The sequence below is a fragment of the Bolinopsis microptera genome, unplaced genomic scaffold (genome assembly GCF_026151205.1).
Source record: "Bolinopsis microptera isolate Bmic1 unplaced genomic scaffold, MBARI_Bmic_1.0 sca12, whole genome shotgun sequence".
Classification (NCBI taxonomy): domain Eukaryota; kingdom Metazoa; phylum Ctenophora; class Tentaculata; order Lobata; family Bolinopsidae; genus Bolinopsis; species Bolinopsis microptera.
Window position 1 is genome coordinate 20,554 of NW_026971784.1, and position 24,672 is coordinate 45,225.

At 36.5% G+C, this 24,672-nt stretch overlaps 1 protein-coding gene across 1 annotated transcript; it reads left to right on the forward strand.

Moving 5' to 3' along the window:
- Positions 1-1,164: 1,164 nt before the first annotated feature.
- Positions 1,165-23,589, forward strand: LOC134825687 (GTP-binding nuclear protein Ran-like). Its single transcript, XM_063837892.1, has 7 exons — positions 1,165-1,188; positions 20,674-20,719; positions 21,007-21,091; positions 22,011-22,068; positions 22,301-22,556; positions 22,750-22,902; positions 23,147-23,589. Exons 2-7 carry the CDS (start codon positions 20,681-20,683, stop codon positions 23,213-23,215), a joined length of 660 nt encoding a protein of 219 aa, XP_063693962.1. The 5' UTR covers positions 1,165-1,188; positions 20,674-20,680; the 3' UTR covers positions 23,216-23,589.
- The last annotated feature ends 1,083 nt before the right edge of the window (positions 23,590-24,672 follow it).

Consider the following 24,672-nt stretch of genomic DNA (forward strand, 5'->3'; position numbering starts at 1 on the left):
CTTCATATACGTCTTGAAGAGTTTTTATGCTGTTTGATTTAAGCAATTTGGGTGTGGAACCCTTATGTCAAGAAAGTTCTTATCAAATGGACTCCATACTCTTGTGAACACATCCTGTAACTCAATCAAATCAAGGCTAAACCGATCTCTTCTAGATGCCCAAAGCAGGTTCGATAATGAGTGGCATAATGACAACTTTAACAGTTTTGGACCATGCTAGATTATTGATAAAAACGTGGAATTTATGTAAACAAATACTTAATTACTTAAATATTGCCGTTTCCGTACGGCGCTATACGTAATGTATGTTAAAAGCGCGCCGCAGCTACTCCCTACCTCAACATTTGCGCGGGTTTCTTAAGCGCGCACGTACGTTTATTCTTGGCCGTTAATCAGACCCATGACATAACGCTATAGGTGGCAGTGACTGTAATTTTCTTCAACAATTACTGAATTATCCATCCATAAAGTGATTTACAAAATGACACCTAAACCTCGTGTTTCGGTGTTCACTTAAACGGTACTTGGCGGCTGAACTGTGGTGTCTGACGTTTGCAGCTAGATCGGACTCTGCATGATATTGTATTAGCAAATTTGTATAGTGTATAATTGTTTAGTGTTTATAATACTCTGCAACCTGGTAGCACGGCTGACACAAAAACAAAATGTTGGCCTGGCTTGTGCATAACCAAGTAAATAACACGCACTCCAATAAAAGCCGTCTGGAGAAACTCCGCAAAATGTTCATTGTAGTCAACGGGCACAAAGAAGCACTACTAGCAATTGTGTCCTTTACCCTCCTACATAATTTGAACATTTTTGTGGCTAACTCATTGAACAACATCTGAATTAAAATGTGTCTAGTATTAAAAGATTCAGTAAGTAATTTTTTCATGTACGCTGTACACTGTAGTTAGTAAATCAAATCAAACTTTTTCGATCAGCCGCGCGCTGAACCAGTGTTGCACTAGGTAAAAATTGTGTATATTTTGTTCATTTTTGAGTGTAAATTAATTTATTAATTTATCACAAATTATTTTATTATAATATAACCACTTATGTGAAATGGTTATTTTGACTTTAAATATTTGAACTAAATATGAATTGATTGTGGGTATAAAATAAAATTTGTTTTACTAATTTGTTTTAAACTAATTACAACACTACAAATCTATTACATTTATTGAGGTATGAGATATGATAGACGAGCGTAAGTGTTGACGTGCAAAGGACTGCTGTGAGTGTACTTGAAGATTACTCATCCTCCTCCTTCTCATCAAAACTATTCTCATCAAAACTACTATCTGGACTGAAGGTATTGCGTTTACAGTGTTTATTGTGCTTCTGAACATTGAACTCTTGATAATATAACTATGTCAAATAATCAGAGCTCAGACATTAGTCTCCACTTTTGTGAGCGCCCTTTAGAACATTTGAACTTTTCATTCCAGTCTGAAAAATCAGAGAACTGTAACAATTGTCTGTCAAAAGACATCAAGATTGACTTTTTAGAAAAAAAGTTGTCTTTATTGAATGAAATTATCAGAACTAGTGATCTCATTGCTCAGTACAATGATAGTCTCATATCAGATCAAACTCAAATACAAGAACAGAGTTTTAAGTGTGAAAATTTGCTGCCGAACTTATCAGAGGAGATTGAATGTGAGATCATAACCATTACCCCTCAGTCACACGTTGTTATCAATCAAGTAGAAGCGTTTGATGTAGATGACATTGTTGTGGAAGATGTTGTATCGGACAGTTTGTTTGTTGACAACGATGACGTGGACAAGGTTGTTCCACAGGAGGTTGTTGGAAACGAGATTGTTATCAGTGAGATTGTTGTTAACGAGGTTATGGCAGACGAGGATGATGTGTCTGATCTCCCTGTATCTACTGCTACTGGTGAATCACGGATCAACACCCCTAAGCCCAGAGACAAATATCCAAACTTGGTCCCTGCCCCTGTCTACGATCCTATAACACCGGGGCCAATGAATATATCTGTAACTTGTTCCCCATCACCAGTGAAACCAGTTACCCTACTAGATGATGGTCCATTCTCTAAATTTTCACTTGATCTATTAATGGAAGAACTTGAGTTCAGTCACGGTTTTAAAAACAGGAAATCGGTTTATTTTGGTGACTTTCCCTATGAGTATTCAGGTGCAACACATGACCCAAAAAGTGTACACAATGATTCCTACCTTGCTAAACTCAGCTCCTACATTAATGTGATATTACCCAATTTCAGACACAATAGTATTCTCGTCAATCTATATGAAACTGGAGCAGAGTTCATGCCAGCTCATAGCGATTCTGAATCATGTATTGTAGAACACTCTGATATTGTAACCATTTCACTTGGTGCGACGAGAACACTGCAAATTAGATCAAACGGCAGCAATGAAGTTGTTGGCTCTGTGCAGCTTCAGCATGGAGATGTCTTCATCATGTCCAAATTGTCTCAGGCTGACTTTCAACATGAGATACTGCCAGACGAAATGTGTGATGAACCCCGGATCAGCATCACCTTAAGACTGATGAAGCCCCCTAGGATCACTCAGTCAACTGAGTTTGGTCTGCGTTCACCGCCCCCACCCATCCCTCATTCAGGACACAAACTGACAGACTCTTCTTCACCTGCACTCTCAGTTTGCAAACAGCCAGCCAAAGCTTCACAAAAGTCTGTCCTATTCATAAGCAGCTCTATGTTCAGGTTTCTTGATGCGGACAAGTTATCATCGTCCACTGTTAGTGCTAGTAAACTGTTTTATCCTGGGGCTGATGCCAAAGTAATGTTAAATAAACTAAAAACTGACCTACACTCCGTTCCATCCCCATCTATTATTTATATTATGACAGGAACTAATAATGTGAACACAGTCTATTTTGGCTCAAAGTCACTGAAGGATGCAGCGGGTGACATTAGTAATCTCTTAAATTATCTCAAGTCAGTGTATCCGAATGCAACAATTAATGTTCTCAATATTCTTCCCAGGAGTACAAAAGGCCGCAATGATGTTGTGGCAGAGCTGAATAAGATTATTAAGGATATGTGTAGCAAAGATTCTTGTTTTAATTACATTAGCACCCATAATTTATTTAACTATAATAGAAGTGGATTCAGGAAAGAATTTTATTTTGCCAGACCATCTGCAAAAATATCTGATAACTGTCACCTCAATACAAGCGGTGTTATTCGACTTGCTAAATTTCTGAAGTATTGGGCCCATAAGCAAGTTTGAATTTTCAGAAAGATTGTTAACATTTATTTCATCTAGATTCTAGATAAGGGATAATTACACATTGTTCCTCATGTTTATTGAAGTTTTAGAAAGTTTTGTTATTATCTCATACAAATTTGCCAGTTCTGCAATTTATCTTATTCTGACAAGTTTATAGCAGCATAAATTGGAAAAATTTTCATGCTCTCACAGCAGTTCTTGCATTAACCCGTGCATTAGTAAAATCACAGTTTCATACCATGCCAAAAAGCTTGCAGTGGGACATTGCAACATGCAGGGAGGACTAACAGGTATGCCAAAATGTCTTGAAATCCAAGATCTAATCTGGAAAGAGAAATTAGATGTTTTATGCCTGAATGAAACAAATCTTAAGTCGGATATTGACTCAGCCAGTCTAAACCTACCCAAGAATTTTACTTTTATCCGCAAAGACCGTCCTAACGACAATGGTCATGGGGGATGTGGCATTCTCATCAGTGAGCACATAAAGTTTAAAATGATTCAACTAAACTTAGTTTTGCAATATGACCAAATCGAGGCTATTTGGATCCATCTTACAGATTGCAATATTTTCATCTGCTGTTTCTACAGATCTGAGTTGTTTAGTCCTCTTGACAAATTTTTAGATTATATGACAGACTGCATGATGAGTATAGGAAGTAAGAATGTTATTTGGCTGGGTGATGTAAATGTAGACCAAAACAACATCAGCAGTATGAACTATAAGAAATTAGACATTACAATGAAAATGTTTGGAATGGTACAGGTAGTTCAGGATATTACCCGCATTGCTAAACTAGGAAACAGAATCACAAAGACCACAATCGATGTTGTCATAACAAACACTTACTCCAAGTTTCTTGACTGCAAAGTCCTTGATGATTGTATAGGAGATCATCAGGTCGTAAAGTTCATTGTCGATTTCAATGTGCATAAGGCCTCAAAATTCAAGAAGTTACTAATAAGAGATCACAGCAAAATGAATGTTACTGCTCTTAAAGAATTTTTGGAAACCTGTGATTATAGACCGATAATAGATTCAACTAGTCTGAATGATGCAGTTGATGGTTTAAACGAACATATTGATCACTACTATGATCACTTCTGTCCAATTAAACAAATTAAGTGCCATAGTGATTACATCCATAAGCCATCTCCAGAATTTTTAGATAGTAAGAAATTGAAAGGGAAACTTTTTTTAATTCAATAAAGTGAGACAGTAACACTAGTGGATGATAGAAACATAAACTTCAAACGAGGAATACAAATCAAGTCAGACAAAGCCTCCTGGAGTTTCTGCCATCCTGTAAATGGTATATAAGATTAACATCAGTCCTCTTTTAGTTTTTCTTTCTGTTTCTTCACGGTATCCGGCTTTATTAGGCGATCTTCACGGATACCAGAACATGTAGCAGGAGAACTTATTCGTTAGGCGTTGGCAGCTGTTTAGAAATGCTTCTTCTGTAGATCTTTATAAATCTTCTTTCTTCTGTGTATAAATGGCCATATGTGAATGATGATTAAATGAGATGGGTGTGATATGAGGATAGATTATGCAATCCTCTCAACTAACTTAAAAGCCAGTGGTAATGAACCAAAACAAACAAATCAATACCAGCTCCACAAAGAGTTATGCAGGCTAAAAGGCTGCCTCATAAAGGAGGACTTCAGAGGGAGGTTAAACAGGTGTCTCAACTGACTAATATATATCCCCTTTTCATTTTTTTTTTTTTTTTCATTTTTTTTTTTTTTCAGTTATACTAAACACAGTTCAGGTTACTGACCGGGACTTCGGATTTTTATATTATCATTTTACAACAACCCAGGGGAACCAGGCTATTGGCCGGGACTTCGGTCTTTAAATTATTATTATTATTATTATTTTTTTTTTTTTTTTTTTTTTTTTTTTTTTTTTAAGTAAACATTTTTATAAACATAGCAAAACTAGTCAAATAACTTAGTTTGCACTTTAAAAATCCCATGAAACTCACACGCACTGATTTTAAAAACTAATCTGCAAAAGTAAAAAATAAAGATTCTGACTCAAAACAAAAATGACATTAAAATGTATGAAAAAGCTAAAAATATAAATGATAAATCCATAAATAAAAAATAAATTCGATGTTCACTCTTTAAAAATACTAGTCCCTCTCAAAACACATACGCAGACTTTGAGAACTAGGCCCTCTCTTAGTCAAAACATCAGCAGGCATCGTCCTTGAGGGCATAAAGTTAACAGTTATTTCACCCTTCTCAACCATTTCCCTTAGTGATGCCATGGTAACTATCAGTCTTTTTTCAATGGGGTCCTTTGTCTTCTGTACAAGCTCTAGAAGTCCTTTATTGTCAATAAAACAGTCTATGGTCACATTTAAAGAATCTCCCAGTATTTGTTGTAGTGTTTGCTGAATAAAAATGGTGTGATCAGCCGCTTTCAGGAGTGCAAGGCTTTCAGCGGCTAAAGTACTGTAACAGACTCTGTCCAACTTTACAGATTTCCAACAGACAGGGTTTTTGACTCTACCATCTTTATCCGAAATAAGTATCAGATACCCACACTGACTACCATTGTTACTAAGATTTCCAAACGATGCATCACAGTATGTAAGTAGTCTTACTCCATTCTTTATGTTAGGCAGTTCTCTGAAGGTCAGTGGGGCATCTTCATCAGTTTTAAGCTTTTTGACTATCTTGTTGTGAAGCATTATGTCTGAGACGTTGGGATCTTTCAGATTATTGCTCAACTGACAAGCATCAAACGAAATATCTGGTCTGGTTTGGACAGATAACCAGATAAGTTGTCCAACACCTGATCTGTACTGTACATACTCTTCGTGAGTCAGAGCATGTGTTTTCTGGCTTCTTCTGTTACTTGATAGTCCTATGGTCTTTAAAGCACTGATATAATCTGACTGTCCAACAGTGATTTCATATGAGATTGGATCTTGTTCCACCTCAAGTCCAAGATATGTGAATCGCGATGCTTCCTGTGACTTAATCTCAAATCCATGCAGCACATCTTTGTGAATATTAGACTCAAAACCTTTGGTCCCTGCATAGATGAAGTCATCTACATGTACAGTCATTATTCCTGCAAGATCTTCTTTGTCAACTCTTGAAAAGAACAGAGCATCATCATATAAACATTTCCTTAAACCAGCTTGTTCACTGTGGTCTTTTACATTTCTGTACCACATCTTTGCAGCATCTGACAGTCCATAAACACATTTGTTCAGCTTCCACAGTATTCCTGGTTTATAGCATTCCTTTGGAGGGGTAAGATAAACTAGTCGCTCAATTGGTTTACCTTGTAGAAATGCTGAGGTTATATCAAGAGAATGAATAGGCCACTTCATTGATGCTGCTACTGTGAATAGAAGTCTTAGAGATTCTTTTCGACAAGTAGGACTGACTCTTTCGGTACTATCAAGAGGAATTTCCTCAAAACCTCGAGCTACCAAACGGGCCTTTTTCTTATGACCATTGTCATTTGTGACCCACCTTGTCGAAATGGGGACAAACTGATCATCTACTTCGTGAGCCTCAACCTCTTCATACACATTGTTTTGCTTCCATTTTTCGATTTCGTCAGTCTTCTGTGACTTATAGGGGTCAGTGTTTAACACTTCGATACTGACCTTCTTCTTCTCATACTTTGACTTAGCTTTGCAGAACTTCTGCTCCTTTGTAGACATTGATTCCTCTACATTAGTTTCGTTGCTTTGTGGTATATTATCTGTGCTTGCAGTATTATTATCATCCTCTTCAGCAGGAGCAATATCGAAAGCGTTCAACAGAACATCATTTTTCAGCATTTGAGTTGCATTGTAAAATTCTTCAACAGTGGGATTAGGCTCATCTGGTGGATCGGTCCCACTTACTTCGGAAACATCTTTTGAGTACAGTTCATTTACATTGACAACATGAATCCGGTGGCATCGAACAATATACCCACCATGTCTTACAACTACAACTTTCTTGTCCACACCTATAACTGTTCCTGGTCCTCGCCATCGCTTATCATCATTTCTTTTGTAGTATACCATATCACCCGACTGTATCTCATCAGTGTACACTTCTCTAGTTTTTGATCTAATGGCTCGTCTGATCATCTCACTAGCTTCGCTTTCCATCATTCTTTTTCGAGCACTGTAGATGGCAGAGATGTTCTTGGCAACAGTTTCACTTGGACTCTCATCTTCAACAATCGTTGGACTAGCATAGGGATCATCAATAGAAGTGAGAGATGGATTTTTGCCAAAGATTAACTGATATGGCGAGAAACCATTTACATTTGCCAAAGTGTTCTTGGCATGACAGGCCCATGCTAAAGCAACTTCAACTGAGCATTTAGTATCTTCCATGATCTTTATCATACTGTTAGACAAAAGGGCATGGTGCCGTTCTACAAGGGCATTGCTCCAAGGTGCTTCAGCTCCAGTAGTGATGATATGAACGTCGAATTTCTCACAGAGGTCAACAAAACTTTTGTTAACATATTCCCCTCCATTGTCACTCATGAACTTCTTCGGTGGTCCAAAAGTGTTGATCCAGTGTGTAAAGACACTTTCCACAATGGTTTCCTTGTCTTTTGACCTGATAACTTTTGCAGCAGAGAATCTGGTTTTATGGTCAATCATGTGCTGGATGTAAATGTTTTTATTCTTGTCGTACACCTTAATATCCATGGCAACGGTATCATTGAAGTCTTTGGCTAAAGGCATACAGACTACTGGACGATTATTCGGTCGCTTGTATCTCTTGCACACATCACAGTTAGACGATACTGTGTCAATCTCTCGAGCAATTTCCTTGGTAAGCTGTCCTGCTGTTCTTAAGAGTGACTTTAACTTTTCAGGTGGGGGATGGGCGAATTGCTTATGTAGCTTAATCGCTATCTTTCTTTTGTCAGTACTTTCCATGGTCAGGTTTACAATTTCCTCTCCTGATTTACATAAGCAGACTTGTTGATGGATAGTATTCTTGCTCAGAGGGATGCTACAGTGTCCTGATTCATTGAAGATGATTTTCTGCTTTACACCAAAAGCCTTCACTGTGTCATCTCCAAAGTCCAATACCATTCTAGCATCTTTCATTGACTGTTTGCTAATCAGTAATGGAATCTGATCATCAACAACTTGTGCCACAATGTTCACCTGTTTGTCACATACAACGGCTGGGAATGTGCAGCATGTCCTTGACTTTGATGGTGCATTATCTCCAAATTTAAACGATACATGTTTCTCTTCATAGCACACCTTAATGAAATCTTCTGGAGACAGCGACTGAAGATAGACTTTCAACCATTCCTTTCCACAAACCGTTTTGTTGCATCCACTGTCAAGAACTGCTAACCCAAAGTTGTCACTGGTAAATTGGTCCATAACATTTGAGTTCTCTTCTTGGGCAGGAGCATTCATAAAGAGATTTACATTCTCACTCGTTACCTGATTTCCACTTTTGTTTATTCTGCGGCGTTCTGGACAATCTCTAGAAAAGTGGTAAATCGACTTGCAAACATTACAAGTAAAATGCCGCCCATATTTGTCTGTTGGGTTCATTTTTCTGTCACTTCTGACACCCGCAGCTACCTGATGTTGACTTTCCTGCTGTTGATTCTGTTGTCGGTATCCTCTGGCTCCTCTACCATTTCCTCTTCTAAAGCCATATCCCCGGTATCCTCTTCCCGAATAGCCACTTCTTCCTTGGCTGTAATATGCATGCTGCTCCATTTCCTGAGCATTCAGTACTTCATTTTCATTTTCGTATTCATCATACATATTAAACTGATTTTCAATACAGGAGTTACCAGTATAAAATGTAGAGTCTTCTTTAACTACACCAATCATTCTCTGGTGTGAACTTTCTGGATCTTTCATAGTTGTGATCTTCTTTATCGTTTCTTTCATGTTAGTGTATGTTAAGTCGCCACACATAGTAATGGCAACAGAATACTTGTAATCACTAACATTACAACTTCTAAGTAATTCATACGCTAGAACAGGTTGTGGAAGCTTAATATCATGCTCTTCCATTCGTTTTACAACTTTTTCGAATGACGAAATAAACTCCTTGACATCTTGGCTTCCTTCCCGACTTAACTTTCTGAACATGTCATAAGTCTTGAACTTTTCCTTAGCCAAATCTTCAAGATAAATTCCATCAAGGACCTCCAGGAGGCAGTCTAATCCCGATGTCTTTACTTCAGCACCTTCTACTGTGTCTGTTCTGCCATTTTGTAATACTTCAAGTGGAACTTCCACTGCCTCAGACTTAGCCTTCTGAGGTAACATAAAAACAATACATCCTGCTTGACGCTTTTCTTCGATCAATGTGGTTGCCGACCACAATTTCACTTCTTTCTTGAACAAAAGATAAGAATCTCCTAACTTAGGGATAGGTGGTCCACTACTGTTCACTTGATTTTCCGACATTTCCTGCTATCACTTTTAATTCAATAAAGTGAGACAGTAACACTAGTGGATGATAGAAACATAAACTTCAAACGAGGAATACAAATCAAGTCAGACAAAGCCTCCTGGAGTTTCTGCCATCCTGTAAATGGTATATAAGATTAACAACTTTACCGTAAATTTTTAACACACAACAAGAACAGACGTATACATCCAAATGGTCTTATACACTGTAATAAATGTGACTCATTATGGATGGCATATAAACGGCAGAGAAACTATTCAACCTATTTGTCTAGAATTAATAGGAAGACTAACTTAGCAACAGAACTGAAAGCCAAGTGTGCCATGAATGATCTAAAGGGTGTATGGAAAACGATAAAGACAGCATCAAATCTGCCTGTTAAAGCTAACAATATCAATAACAATCTTGATGCTGAAACCACCAATAAATATTTTGCTGAAATAGGTCCAAAGATCCAAGCAGAAGTGCAGCTGGAAAATGAAAATGAATTTCTATCTTATCTACAAAATGAGCAGATTGACAACGAGACCAGCTTGAATAGCTTTACTGAAATAACTGAGTCCAATATCTTAGACTATGTGGCAAGTATCCCTTGTAGCAAATCCACTAATGATCATATACCATTGAGAGTGTTTAGACAAATTTTACCTGCATTTATTGCTCCATTAACACATCTTGTAAATTTGAGTTTATCCAGTGGCATCATGCCAAACAGCTGCAAGGTTGCAAAAGTCACCCCAATCCATAAGGATGGTGATACTGAGAATCCTAGTAATTATCGACCAATCTCAATTTTACCGATTCTTGGAAAGTGCATCGAATTTTGTGTGAACTCCCAACTGACTCAATATCTTGATGAAAAGGGAATACTTTCAGAGCATCAATATGGTTTCCGTAAAGATCACTCTACAACTTATCTCATGTTAGATCTGTTTGATCGTATATTTACTGCTAAGAACAGTGCCAAGCATCCTGCAATTATCTTCCTGGACATCAGAAAGGCATTTGATACTGTTAACCATGATATTCTCATTCAAAAGCTGAAGCATTATGGAATAAAAGATACTGCATTGAGCTGGTTTAGGAGCTTCCTCACAGATAGATTACAGCAAACTAGAGTTGGGAGTAGGATAAGCAGTTTACATTCATTGAACTCTGGAGTGCCTCAAGGAAGTATATTAGGACCAATTCTATTCAGCATTTTTATCAATGACCTGCCTAATGCATGCCTATTTTCTAAACCTTATCTATTTGCTGATGACGGTGCATTATATTTTGACAATATATCTAGAGGAAACTATGGTAACATCAAACAAGAGTTGAAATTAGTTATCAGATGGCTTCAGGCTAATAAACTATCCCTGAATAATGAAAAAACAAAACTAATGATCCTTGACTCTAAGCCTAACCTTGATGCCATCCTTGTTGAAATTTGTGATGACCTTACTTTGGTAATCTGTGAAACTAAATCCCATAAGTACCTTGGACTTATAGTTGACAGCAGATTGACATTTAATGAACATATTGATAACATTAAGAAAAAGATATCCAAAAGAATTGGTGCTATGTATAGATCAAAAAAACTTCTCCCTCTTAAGTTCAGGAAGATGTTTGCTAATGCACTTATGTTGCCACATTTTGACTACTTAGACACCATCTGGTCAAGAACATATAAAAAACGACTAGGAGAGTTAGATATCATGTACAAAAAGGTTGCTAAAATAGCCCTAGATGTAAACATCAGAGAGAGGTCGGTTAATGTATACAAAAATATGGGATGGCTTCCTCTCCATTTGAGACGACAGGTTCATCTTAGCTCATATATGTACCGTATAATCAATGAAACATGTCCAAAGCATTTTATCGGGAAATTCTCGTATATTTCTGGTGGATCACGTGAGGCAGAAAACTGCAATCTTTATACTCCTAAATCAAGATCTCACAAGGAGTTTAACTATCTAGGAACTAAGGCCTGGAACATATTACCAAAGTCCCTTAGAGAGTGTGACGACGTTAAGAAATTTTCTAAGTTATACAAAGAAACTCTTATGAATATGTTGCTAACTGATGAGAATTACCAAGGGGATAACTCTTACGATAAATTCATGATCCCACCCAACACTAGCCAATGTATCTAGGCAGTTATGTTATTTCGGTTAAGTTATCTCAGTACATAAGTGAATCCAATCTATCCCCTGCAATCAAAGTATTTCCATGCCTATTAAGCTATTACAGGAAATTAGGAACATCAGTGGAAAGGTGCACTGTCAATCATTATTGCTCCATACCTCCAGTCCTCCTGTTATGTGCAATTCTCACTGTATGCTCCTCATTTGTATCAATTATATTGATGCTACATTGTTATTGAATATGAAATAATTTTCAACCGTATTAATTTATTAACTTATTGTAAATAGCAAGTTTGACAAAGGGATTACGTTTATTTTACCCGGAGTTCGTTTAAGTTTAGTATTGTAAATAGTTAATTTGACGAAGGGAATACGTCTATTTTACCCTGAGTTATGTTTTAGTTCAATCTTGACACAATTTTAAAATTATAATTTAATTATTTTATATATATGTATTGTCCATAACTAGGGTGGCCTGCTAACAGAACCATGATCTGCCTTGATTCATCCTTCAGCACAGAGAAAAGCTCCTTTTTTTATACATTATGATTACAGAGGATCTGATATTTAGATATATATTGCTGTGCTGTAAAAATTGACTTTATTTATTTATTTATTTAAAATTTGTTTTACTCTAGCAGATACATCAAGCTGAGCTTGGTCACAATGTGACCATGTTATAGTCTTAGGGTTGAGAAAGTCACCCTCATTTACCTTCTGTAGCTGGAGTTCAACTTTCACATCATGACATACCTCACTCAGGAGATTCGCCATTGTGTCTCTGATGTTGTGGGTCATGGGGACTAAGTCAAACAAAATTTTAAGTAAAACAAAATTTCCATACAGCCGCCCAGGTCAATATCATTACATATTTCGCATATTAATATACGACATATTTCGAAGGAAAACCACGACATAACAAAATTATTGTTAAATTTTGTTACAAATTAATTTAATTTCAGAAATAGTTGATTACAGAATTCCTTTAAAAAAAATGTTTCGAAAAAATTTCTTGAAAAATTTTTGGGAATATTTTGATATTTTCATGACATCCGAAATCATGACATCCGAAATCTTGACATCATGTCATGATTTACAAATATCTGAGAAAGTTCGCGCATATTTTTACCTGTATTTTACAGGCAAAACTTGACATGAAAAACGTCCCCGCATATTTGATAAGATGAGCGCATATTTGACATGGATCTAAATATCTGACGGGGGATATCATATAAAAAATATCCTTGTGTTTGAAAAATTATATCAAAAAAGTTAAGAATTTTTTAATAAATTTTTCTAGGACTCGCCTGTAGCAGGCTTTGTCCCCCTGGATCGGGTTCTGCCAATTTGGATCATTGTGGGGCCCAAAAATGCCCCATCGGGTGATAAAAACCATGACATATTTCACCCAGATATAATAATATACGACATATTTTTAATGATATTGACCTGGGTACAGCCGTAGACTGGATATCCTCAATTTGACAACGCTGGCAGAGCGGCGAATACGTGGGGACCTTATTGAAGCTTTTAAAGTAACTAGTGGTTTGACTGAATATGGATCGGGTTTGTTCAGAATGAGCAGATCTGGTCTTAATCTAGTTTCAACCAATAGGTGTAGTAAGAGTGTAACTAAAGTTGAGAATCTTCAGTCTTCTTTTCTTCCGGAGCAAGTCATTCCTTACTGGAACAAACTCCCTTCAGATGTCAAGAACTGCTTGACAGTTTTAAGCTTTAAAGTTAGGTTGGAAGGATTTAAGAAAAAATGATTTCTAAAAACAGTGTAAATGATTTTTATTTTTGGAATGTTTCGAACGAAGTTTTAGGGAAAATTGAAGGACACAGTTATTTAAGCAATAAGGAGACACATAATGAATATCTTCGGTTTCATCCTTTTGTGGCAAAGAAAAGTTTTATAAATCTTTATTCCACTGGGAAATTTTAATTAATTATTTATATATAATGCATTCGATTTTATTAATTAATAAAATTGAATTTAATAAATTATTAATGTTGATGGAAGAATATATCTATTTGAATTATTTTTCTATTTAGTGCAATGATATTTTTTTAGACACTTGTGATGATGTAATGTCATAATCTTTACTTACTTACTTACTTACTAAATTTTATTGCCATTACAATGAATAATGATATCATAATAAATATAAGTAGACATCCGATAATAAACTTGTTACATCCAGTACAACCCAAGATGTCAGCCGACTGGGGGTCAGTAGCCCCCTAGCTAACAGATGAGAAGGTGGTCAAGATCACTTGTTTTCCCATACCCGCAGGCGATGGGAGTGTTTGGTATCCACCATCTGTAGCGTAGGCAGACACTGTCAAGAAACTCCCAACTCGAGATTCCACAAGGAGATCGATTACATAATACTACAGGGTGGGCCAAAAGTCAGTACCCATATGTTGGCCTTAATAGCTCAGTCACTGAGTGCCCAATTGAAATAATTCTTTCTGGTATGACTTACTACCACCACTGGTTCAAGGAATTTGTCAAATCGAAAAATATTCGTGTTCATTAAAAAAAATTAAGGTTCATTTCCCATTTATTTGATAGTTTGGACAGTCGGATCGAGCCAACTTTTATTGAGTTGTGTTTGGCCATTCGAATTACGTTTGTCCTGAAAAATTTAGAGTTGTAGCTTCTCAGATGACCGAGATACGAAGCATAACGAGTTTATTCATTACATGTGATCAGGTGATTGGCTTACCTAATCACGTGATAAGGTGACCCCGTTAACTGCCCCGTTAAACATTATGGGAATCGCTGAGGCTGCCCAATTAAGGTGTCGTGTCACGGTGTCACATAATCACCCAGTCAATTTTGTTAACGAGATAAACAAAATGCTTGATAACTTCGTCATTTCAAATCCGTTTCACATAATTTTTTCAAATCAGATGCAACATTTAATAATCTACTGTCTCTAAAAAAATTAGCATCCAGCATGTTCAGAGAGAACAATATAGGTGTTTCAATATTGAATGGGCGTGGTTTAAAATATTCGAATTTTCAAATTTTGGCGACGAAATCCTCGAACAGGTAGGTACAGTATGCCATCTGCAAAGCAACAACTCCCAAATGTAAAACACAGCGGAGGTATAAGACCCAACGTATGGGTACTGACTTTTGGCCCACCCTGTATTTTTAGACATGATTTGATGCGTATTCAAATTGTCAGTTACACATACTCAATCGAGAGGAGTACTTAAACAATCATTCAATTATGACTAATTATAGCATAGATTCCTATGATATTTTAGCTGAGCACAGGGCGTGTATTATTGTGAAATTTGTTCGTTGCTACCAAAAAATAAACGAAATCCTTAAATTAATGGTTAAAATTTATTAGTTTATTGAACAGATCTATGTAAGTTGTTAATAAAAACTGCTATTTTTAGAATGATCACATAGATACTTAAGTTCCATCCGAAGGGCCAAGCCAAGAGATTGCTTCCGATAAATTAAGGACAAGTTGTACATATCACAGTTTTACTCTACACCTTAAAAGAACAAGAGGTGAGACAGTCGTAATACTGCAGTAATTTTTGGTGCAGCTAATTATTGAGGAACTATTCGTTTGGCAATATGTTGTTTGTTGCTGCTAATTCAAGTGTCTACTTTTGCTTAAGTGATTTTCAGCTGTAACCTTTGGTGGTAACTGTCACTGCAACTCGTAAACAATGTGACATAGCTGGGATTCCTAAATTTAAAACCATATTTACCTCCTGTAGCTGAGCTGTGTACACCTAAAGTTACCTCCCATTCTATTTCCCCAAATTAAATTTGGTCCAGCTGTATTGTTGTTTATAAAGTTATAAGTTTCATTATTACATTGTACCTCTTCAATAATCTTTTGACCATATTGTCTCATTACGATACAACTTAAAGAGTTATAAATCGAATTGTCTCATGAAATTGTGTAAATTTCTAGAAGGTTAACTTAGTGTTGCTTCAGGAAAGAAAATGGCAAGAACGAAGAAAATACCTGACAGAGGAAAAGAAAAGAAAAGCAAAAGTAAGAACGTTATTGAAAATACCACCAAAAAAAGGATAAAAGATCGTGTCTTCAGAGAAATAGTGAAGTACCAAAAATCTGTAGATCATCTCATTCCTCGTGCTCCATTTTCTAGACTTGTCAGGACTGTCCTCCAGCGAATAGTTGAAGATGGTGGATCAGCATTCGAGAACAGGGATTTCAGGGTAACAAAGGAATGCCTGATATGCCTCCATGAGGCTAGTGAAATTTACATGACGGTTTACTTTGAAGATTTGAATCTCTTAGCACAACATGCCAAAAGAGTGACTATCATGACAAAGGACATTGAAATTCTGAAGAATTTAAAAAGATCAAATCCTCATGGCCTCCTATCATGATCTGATTTCGATGATCATTTTATATTGATCAAAATTCCTGCCCAGCTCCCAATTAACAACAGATACCTGTAAACAGATGAATTATTTACACATTCCACTTCAAGAAGTCTATTTATGCTCAAGTGAACACATATTCGGTTTAAAGAGTATCGAAATTATTCGTTTTCAATTTGAGCGGAAGCTCTAACCTCTAGTCACTAGTGAGTCTAGGCCGCCAAGTTGAGATATCAAGCAAAAATGTGCACTCAATTAACCCATACAGTAGAAGTTAATTGTGTAAGTTGTTAACAGAACTGCTATTTTTATAATGATCAGACAGATACTTTAGTTCCATCCGAAGGGCCAAGCCAAGAGATTGCTTCCGATAAATTAAGGACAAGTTGTACATATCACAGTTTTACTCTACACCTTAAAAGAACAAGAGGTGAGACAGTCGTAATAGTGCAGTAATTTTTGGTGCAGCTAATTATTGAGGAACTATTCTTTTGGTAATATGTTGTTTGTTGATGCTAATTCAAGTGTTTACCTTTGCTTGTTGTTTATAAGTTTCGTTATTATATTGTACCTCTTCAATGATCTTTTGAGTTTTGACCATATTATCTCATTACGATACAACTTAAGATTTATAAATCGAATTGTCTCATGACAGTGTTTACCTTTGCTTAAGTGATTGTCAGCTGTAACCTTTGGTGGTAACTGACACTGTACCTCGTAAACAATGTGATATAGCTGGGATTCAAATATTGAAAACCATTATATTTACCTCCAGTGTACACCTAAATTAACCTCCCATTTTATTTCCCCCAAAGTAAATTTGGTCCAGCTGTATTGTTTTTTATAAGTTTGATTATTATATTGTACCTCTTCAATAATCTTTTGACCATATTATCTCATTACGATGCAACTTAAGGCCAGAGGGGGGGGTAAATGGCACTTTTCTAGTTTTCACATATTTGATAATAGCTGCTGGAGACAAACAAGAAGAAAAAAACCAGATCAAAATCTGACCTTGCGTTCCTGAGATATCGCGCGCTAAATTTTGAGGTTTACCTGTAATTACATGTTGAACTGGATCTTTAAACGGCTGTAACTTTTTTGACCTTTCGATTCCTTAGTTGAGAAAACCGGCCACTCCCTGATCTTGAGGTTTGGTACAGTGGTTCCTTAGACAATTATCCTCATTTATTATGTGAGCGATTTTTGTTATTTGACTCGGTTCTTGAATTATGAGGTTAACTATGTCAAAAATTCGGAAAATTTAGCTGGTTAACCTCATAATTCGAGAACCGAGTCAAATAAAAAAAATCGGTCACATAATAAATGAGGATAATTGTCCAAGGAACCACTGTACCAAATCTCAATATCAGGGGGTGGCTGGTTTTCTCAACTAAGGAATCGAAAGGTCAAAAAATGTGTTTTGAGATAGATGCAATTTAGTGTTTTCAAAATTTTGAATATTCACTGGAATGTATCACAGTTCGTTAGTTAGGACTTTTTATAAACTTAATAACGTTTGCTTGATCAGACCTGGCCGTCCCCTAAATGATTTTAGCTACTTTCAGTAGTTAATTTCCTTGTATTGTAAAAAATGAGGTTAACCAAGACTTCCTGTAAACACTAACTACTTAAAATTTGGTTGTTAACCTCGCTTTAGACCATATAACACTGGGATTGGTTTATCAATATGTTATTATATATGTAGTAAAACATTTGCACAGTATAACGATTAAGTTTTTGAGGTTAAAATATAATTGATTAGTCAGGTATTCAAAAAATGAGAGGTTAACCTCATTTTTTAGCCATTTACGGGTAAAATCTTCTACTAAAATATGGTCAGTTCGAATCACCTTTGTCACGTGATTATAGTTGTAGGCATTGTGATACCAATAGATACCTCACTTCGATATTGTGGTACATTACATAAATAAGAATCGTATGTATATTCCCTACGGTACCAAAATGTGTTGGTTAACCTCATTTTTTTCATTTTCCCAAGATAAAAGAAAGTCAATCAACACGTCATCTATTTAGAAATGTGTATACCGTAAACTTACGATGAAAATAATAACTCTATCATTTGATCTATTCTCGCTATATCTAAAAGACGAGGTTAACCTCATTTAATCACGTTTGGATATTACTTTTTCTGACAATTATGAACCTAAAATTTAGAGTTTACATTTGCTGACCGAAATAACAAAAAATTATGGCGTGTAATAAAATATTAACCTCAATTTTATTAACCTCAATGTTGTATAGTCAATTTTGTGAAAATCGGTTAACCTCAATTATAAAATAAAGTTAATCAGCTACAAATATGTGAATAGCGGCAATGTTTTTGTCATTAAAAATTAAATCGATTTAGAAAATAATATTTTGGTAGAATTTTTTGACCCCTTACCCCCCCCCCCCTCTGGCCTTAAAGAGTTATAAATCGAATTGTCTCATGAAATTGGGTACATTTATAGAAGGGTAACTTAGTGTTGCTTCAGGAAAGAAAATGGCAAGAACGAAGAAAATACCTGACAGAGGAAAAGAAAAGAAAAGCAAAAGTAAGAACTTTATTGAAAATACCACCAAAAAAAGGATGAAAGATCGTGTCTTCAGAGAAATAGTGAAGTACCAACAATCTGTACATCATCTCATTCCTCGTGCTCCCTTTTCCAGATTTGTCAGGACTGTACTACAGCGAATAGTTAAAGATGGTGGATCAGCATTCAGGAACAGGGATTTCAGGGTAACAAAGGAATGCCTGATATGCCTCCATGAGGCTAGTGAAATTTACATGACGATTTACTTTGAAGATTTGAATCTCTTGGCATCTCATGCCAAAAGAGTAACTGTCATGACAAAGGACATTGAAAGTCTGAAGCATTTAAAAAGATCAAATCCTCATGGCCTCCTATCATGATCTGATTTGGATGATCATTTTATATTAATCAAAATTCCTGCCCAACTGCAGCTCCCAATTAACAACAGATACCTGTAAACAGATGAATTATTTACACATAACATTCCACTTCAAGAAGTCTATTTATGCTCAAGTGAACACATATTCGGTTTGAAGAGTATCAGAACTTATTAATTTTCAAATTTGCAAGTGATCTCTGAAAGTTGAAACTTGACAATTCAGCTTAGTCTCTCCCTCAACAGATTTGACAGTACAAAGAAAAAATGAAAATTGAAAAAAGGAAATTGTATACAAGTTATTATTACATTAATGTGAAATTTTCAAAAATGTAAATAATGTGTAACGATTTTAATTTAAGCCATGTTCCGGGAAAATAAATTTGTAGGCAGAGCATGATATGAACACTATTCAGAATCCGCATAGTGTTCATATCATGCATTGCAGATGGGTATTTTGAGGTTAAAACTATTTGCAACTTCAATACACCACTTTTTTGTTAATTTTGAGTCGACTCTTTACTGAGAATATTTAAATCTGTATTTATTTTTAACCATATTTGAATAAAGTATTTTGTAATATAGCAATTCGTGACATTTTCAAGTTAACAAATAAACAAGTTGCAAGTGTTGTTTCTACATATCTCATCATTTAATGACATAATATCTTTGATTTCACTCAGAAAATTGGATGACACCAAAATGAATACAACTACAGGGTGGGCCAAAAGTCAGTGTGCAAACGTTGGCCTTAATAGCTCAGTCACTGAGTGCCCAATTGAAATACTTCCTTCTGGTATGACTTAGTACCACCACTGGTTCGAGGAATTTGTCAACTCGAAAAATATTCGCGTTCATTTTTTTCAAATGGAGGTTCATTTTCACATTTATTTGATAGTTTGGATAGTCGGATCAAGCTAAATATTATTGAATTGTGTTTGGCCATTCGAATTACGTTTGTCCTGAAAGAATTAGAACTGTAGCTTCTCAGATGACCGAGATATGAAGCATAACGAGTTTATTCATTACGTGTGATCAGGTGATTGGTTTACCTAATCACGTGATAAGGTGACCCCGTTAACTACCCCGTTAAACATTATGGGAATTGTTAAGGGTGCCCAATTAAGGTGTCGTGTCACGGTGTCACATAATCACCCAGTCAATTTTGTTAACGAGATACACAAAATGCTTGATAACTTCGTCATTTCTAATCCGTTTTGCCTCATGTTTTCAGATCATATGCAACATTTAATAATCTACCGTCTCTGAAAAAATTAGGCGTTCAGCATGTTCAGAGAAAACAATATAGGTGTTTTAATATTGAATGGGCGTGGTCTAAAATATTCGAATTTTCAAATTTTGACGACGGAATCCTCGAACCAGTAAGTACAGTATGCCATCTGCAAAGCAACAGCTCTCAAATATAAAACACGGCGGAGGTATAAGACCCAACGTTTGCACACTGACTTTTGGCCCACCCTGTATTAAATTACTGAAATGTAAATCAGGTTTTTGTCAATATTGTTTCATATGTCTGATGATATAAATATTTAAGGGAGATCATGTCGGAAACCAAACAAGAACCCGTCGCACAATTCAAGGTATGTACAGATTGATCCGAAATTCTGGCTAATGGCTATCATTGTTTTTTTAAAGAAGTTTCTTGACGTTGAAAATGTTGATGGTGGATTTTGAGTTGTGGAGGTCGCCATCATCACCATGACAACCACAGCTCAGTTTAAACTTTAGGTTATCAACAGTTCAATTAACTACCGTTCAAAATATTCGGGGAATTGTGTACTTGACTAATTAATTAAGCACTTAATAGGGATTATAAAACCTTGAGGCAGTTTCTAATGTCAAAGAATGACCATTAAAATAATTTCAGCTGGTGTTGGTGGGTGATGGTGGTACTGGAAAGACAACATTTGTCAAACGTCATTTAACGGGAGAGTTTGAGAAGAAATACGTTGGTAAGTTGTATATTTCCATTCACTTGTCACTGTATGCTGAGTACTGACATTACCTGTTAGACGGCTTTTCAGTGTGATAAAAAGCCAGTTTAAACAGTTTCTACTTGAAATCGTACTGTTGCAATGAAGTAGAGCAGAAGATGCCAGCAATTTCAATTCAGTTTGTGTATATATTATGGATTCAGTTGAAAAGGGGAGGAAATTTATCGTGATTTCAAAAACTGGCTTTTCCAAAACTGTATACTTAAGATCTGCCACTACTTTTCATAGCCATGTATAACAAATTTCCCTTGGTGTGTTCCTGAGGTCACTTATGAATAGCAAATAGCTAATGGGATACATTTTTTGAAATTCAGTTGGGATCTTGTAATTGAGAACGTGAAAAAAGTGCGCTTTTACAAATTTTCCGTTTTCATAGCCACGTTAAAGTTTTAACGTTTGTGTTTTGATACATTTTGCAATACTTAGTACACAAAATGTACATCGTTCTAAAATCGGGTCGAAGTTCGCAGGTGACGATCTTCTGACTCCAGTACAAAAGCGCGCCAAAATGTGGCGCGCTTCGTTTTACCCCCGAAAATTGGGTCCTTTTTCGGCACTCTCGATTCGTGATGACGCGCGCTAAAAATGTTAATCCTATACGCTTTGTGCGTGCGAACGACCGGTTCAATCCACTCCAAGCCAGTGGATCCTCCGTATCTCAAATTCATAAAAGTTTCGTGTCAAACAACCCTGTTTTGAAATTGTTCCGACGTTTACTCTACGCCCATTATTATTACATACGGAGGTCAAACATTGACCTTTATTGCCATTTTATTAGCCGCTCTCGCATTCATGTAATAAAGGCGGGAAATACTTAGTGTAATAAAATGTATAGACCGTATGTGTGGCTGTAATATTGTAACACGTATATTTTCAGCAACCCTCGGTGTTGAAGTACATCCACTGGTGTTCTATACTAACTTCGGGCCCATCAGGTCTGCAATTCGTTAGAAATTTCCAATACCATCTGTTCTCATTTATTTGAGTATTCAGTTAATTGACTGTTATATAATGCTTTTCCACTCGAATGTTATGAAACATCACTTTCGGGAATAAGACAATAATTTATTTTGCGACTAATGATTGATTGGTTTCGAATTTCAATACACAAAATCAATTTAGATAACGTAAATACGAGACTTATTTATTGAACGAATGTGTCGTCAGATTCAACGTGTGGGACACAGCCGGCCAAGAAAAATTTGGAGGTCTCCGTGACGGTTACTATATCGGAGGACAGTGTGCTATCATCTTCTTCGATGTCACGTCTCGTGTCACGTACAAAAATGTGCCTAGTTGGCACAGGGACTTGGTCAGAGTACTGGAGAACGTGCCCATTGTCCTTTGTGGAAACAAAGTCGATATCAAGGACAGGAAAGTGAAGGCTAAACAGATTACATTCCACCGAAAGAAGAATCTTCAGGTATGGTGTTTAGCTGCGTAATATCATACTAGAAATACTTTTAATTTCCTTTACCTCTTAAATGTTTAGTTCTCTAAACCCTACTCGAGTATAAGATATAATTTTGTAACCTGAGGTTGCAGGAGTTACCTGGGGACAGGCTGAGCGCCGCCCAGTAATGCATGAGTTGCAAGATAACGTAATTCTATTTCAGTACTATGACATCAGTGCCAAATCTAACTACAATTTCGAGAAACCATTCCTTTGGTTAGCCCGAAAGATTACGGGCGAGGCAGGATTACAGTTTGTTGAAGCACCCGCTCTGGCTCCCCCAGAGGTCAAAGTCGATCCTCATCTCATGGCTCAGGTATGTATTTCAGATGTCCACCTAATTTGTTAATTTTAATTCTACGAACGCGAAGATTGAAGCGATCTGCACTGATTTATTTGATCCCACTCAAGTCCATACGGACTTGTTGTATTGTATGTTGAATAAGGACCCATCCTTTGTCCTAAAATGAATTACTTGTTGCTAATACTTAGGTGATTATATAAATAAAGTGGCGGTAATCTAAGAAAAAACCTTAAATTATTCATTACTTCATTCACAGTACGAACAAGATTTGGATAACGCGGCGAACATGGCCCTTCCCGACGATGACGACGATGACGACTTGTAGAGAGAGTATGAGGAAGGCTTTAGACTTGATTAGTCAGTCTTAAATGACATTCAATTAGTCTGGATATTCCATTTGCAGTTTAGAATTGCCGAACTGGATGTGATCTTGCTCTTTAGTAGTGTTTTTAAAATGTGTTTCCTTTTGGGCTAATCTAATTCGATCTTGGGAAAGGGAGATCGAAGTTAGAAATTCTTTTTTGAATTTTCGAATCTGTCAAAACATTTGAATAAGCCTCAGAACCCGGCTAGAATTTCAAAATAAGAGGGTAAACACCCGTATTTGATTTTTAGTTCAGTATCGCCCAAAATATTTATAAAATTAAAACTATGAGCCGGACTGTTTTATTTTATTTATATTTTTAATTTGCCATTAGATTGAGGGTATTTTTCGTTTATCAGTAGGGGGATGAAAAATTGCTAAGTCGTGAGGTAAATCAATCCGGACATCGTACTTTACCAAAATTCGACAGAATACCACGTCCGTCCTAAGGTTGAAGTTTATATACAAAATATGAATTGACGTAAACTGTAAACACCGCACCGAATCGACCACAAATCACATGCACAATTTAATCTGTGTTCAGTGGCGTTTTATTCTGAATGTAGGATAATGATTATATTATTAATCAATATACACTACACTCTTATCACGTTACTTACTTTACTAACTACTATGACTTTACGTACATTACTTACTAACACTTTCTGTGTGACTTTTTAGAACCTTAACGGTCATGTCACGTGATCGAAACAATTTTTCGTCAGGGGTGGTTAACATTTTGTCATGTGGGGTGATTCGGAATGAGCGTTCGAAAATTTAAATGCATCGATTGAAGTTTGAGCCCTTTTTAGAGAAATTAGGGGTCGTTCACATATTACGTAATCAATATTTTGGCAATTTTTACCCCCCCCCCCCCTCCGTGATCAACCGTAGGCGTAATCAAGACCGAACCCCCCCCCCCCCCCCCCCCAAAGCACTTACTGAACGAAAATTGGTTTAAAAAACGAAAATTTTGATTACACTATTAACGAAAATTGTCCAATTGGTATTTCGAAAATCGGTAAAAAATTTAAATCAACGACCAACCCCCCCCCCCCCCCCCCCCCCGCAATCAACCGTAAGCATTAAAAAACCCCTCTGCTGAAAACGTAACATGTGAACGACCCCTTAGAGTGTAGATCAGAGTGATTTAGCGCGCTTGCAATACCCAGGCAAGATAGGCTCTCCCAAATTTTAAGAAAATTCTTGTGAAAAGGCCCTGAGAGTGAGGGTCGGTATGAGACTGAGAGTGATCTGATCCGGTATATTTTGGACGCTGATTCCGAATCACCCCATGAGATGAGGACGTAAAATTGCTTCCCTGGAGAGTTTTCTAGGCAAAAAACTGTGGCACTTGACAGGCTGATAAAACATTGTCATACGTTGTATGACCCGCCGCGCACGAAGTGCGCGGCTCC

Bases quoted from the DNA above. Each gene is read 5' to 3' on its own strand.
- LOC134825687 (XM_063837892.1), top strand. From the start codon at position 20,681: ATGTCGGAAACCAAACAAGAACCCGTCGCACAATTCAAG. The intron at 22,557-22,749 runs GTATGGTGTTTA...ATTCTATTTCAG, and splicing joins ACCGAAAGAAGAATCTTCAG to TACTATGACATCAGTGCCAA. The intron at 22,903-23,146 runs GTATGTATTTCA...CTTCATTCACAG, and splicing joins ATCCTCATCTCATGGCTCAG to TACGAACAAGATTTGGATAA.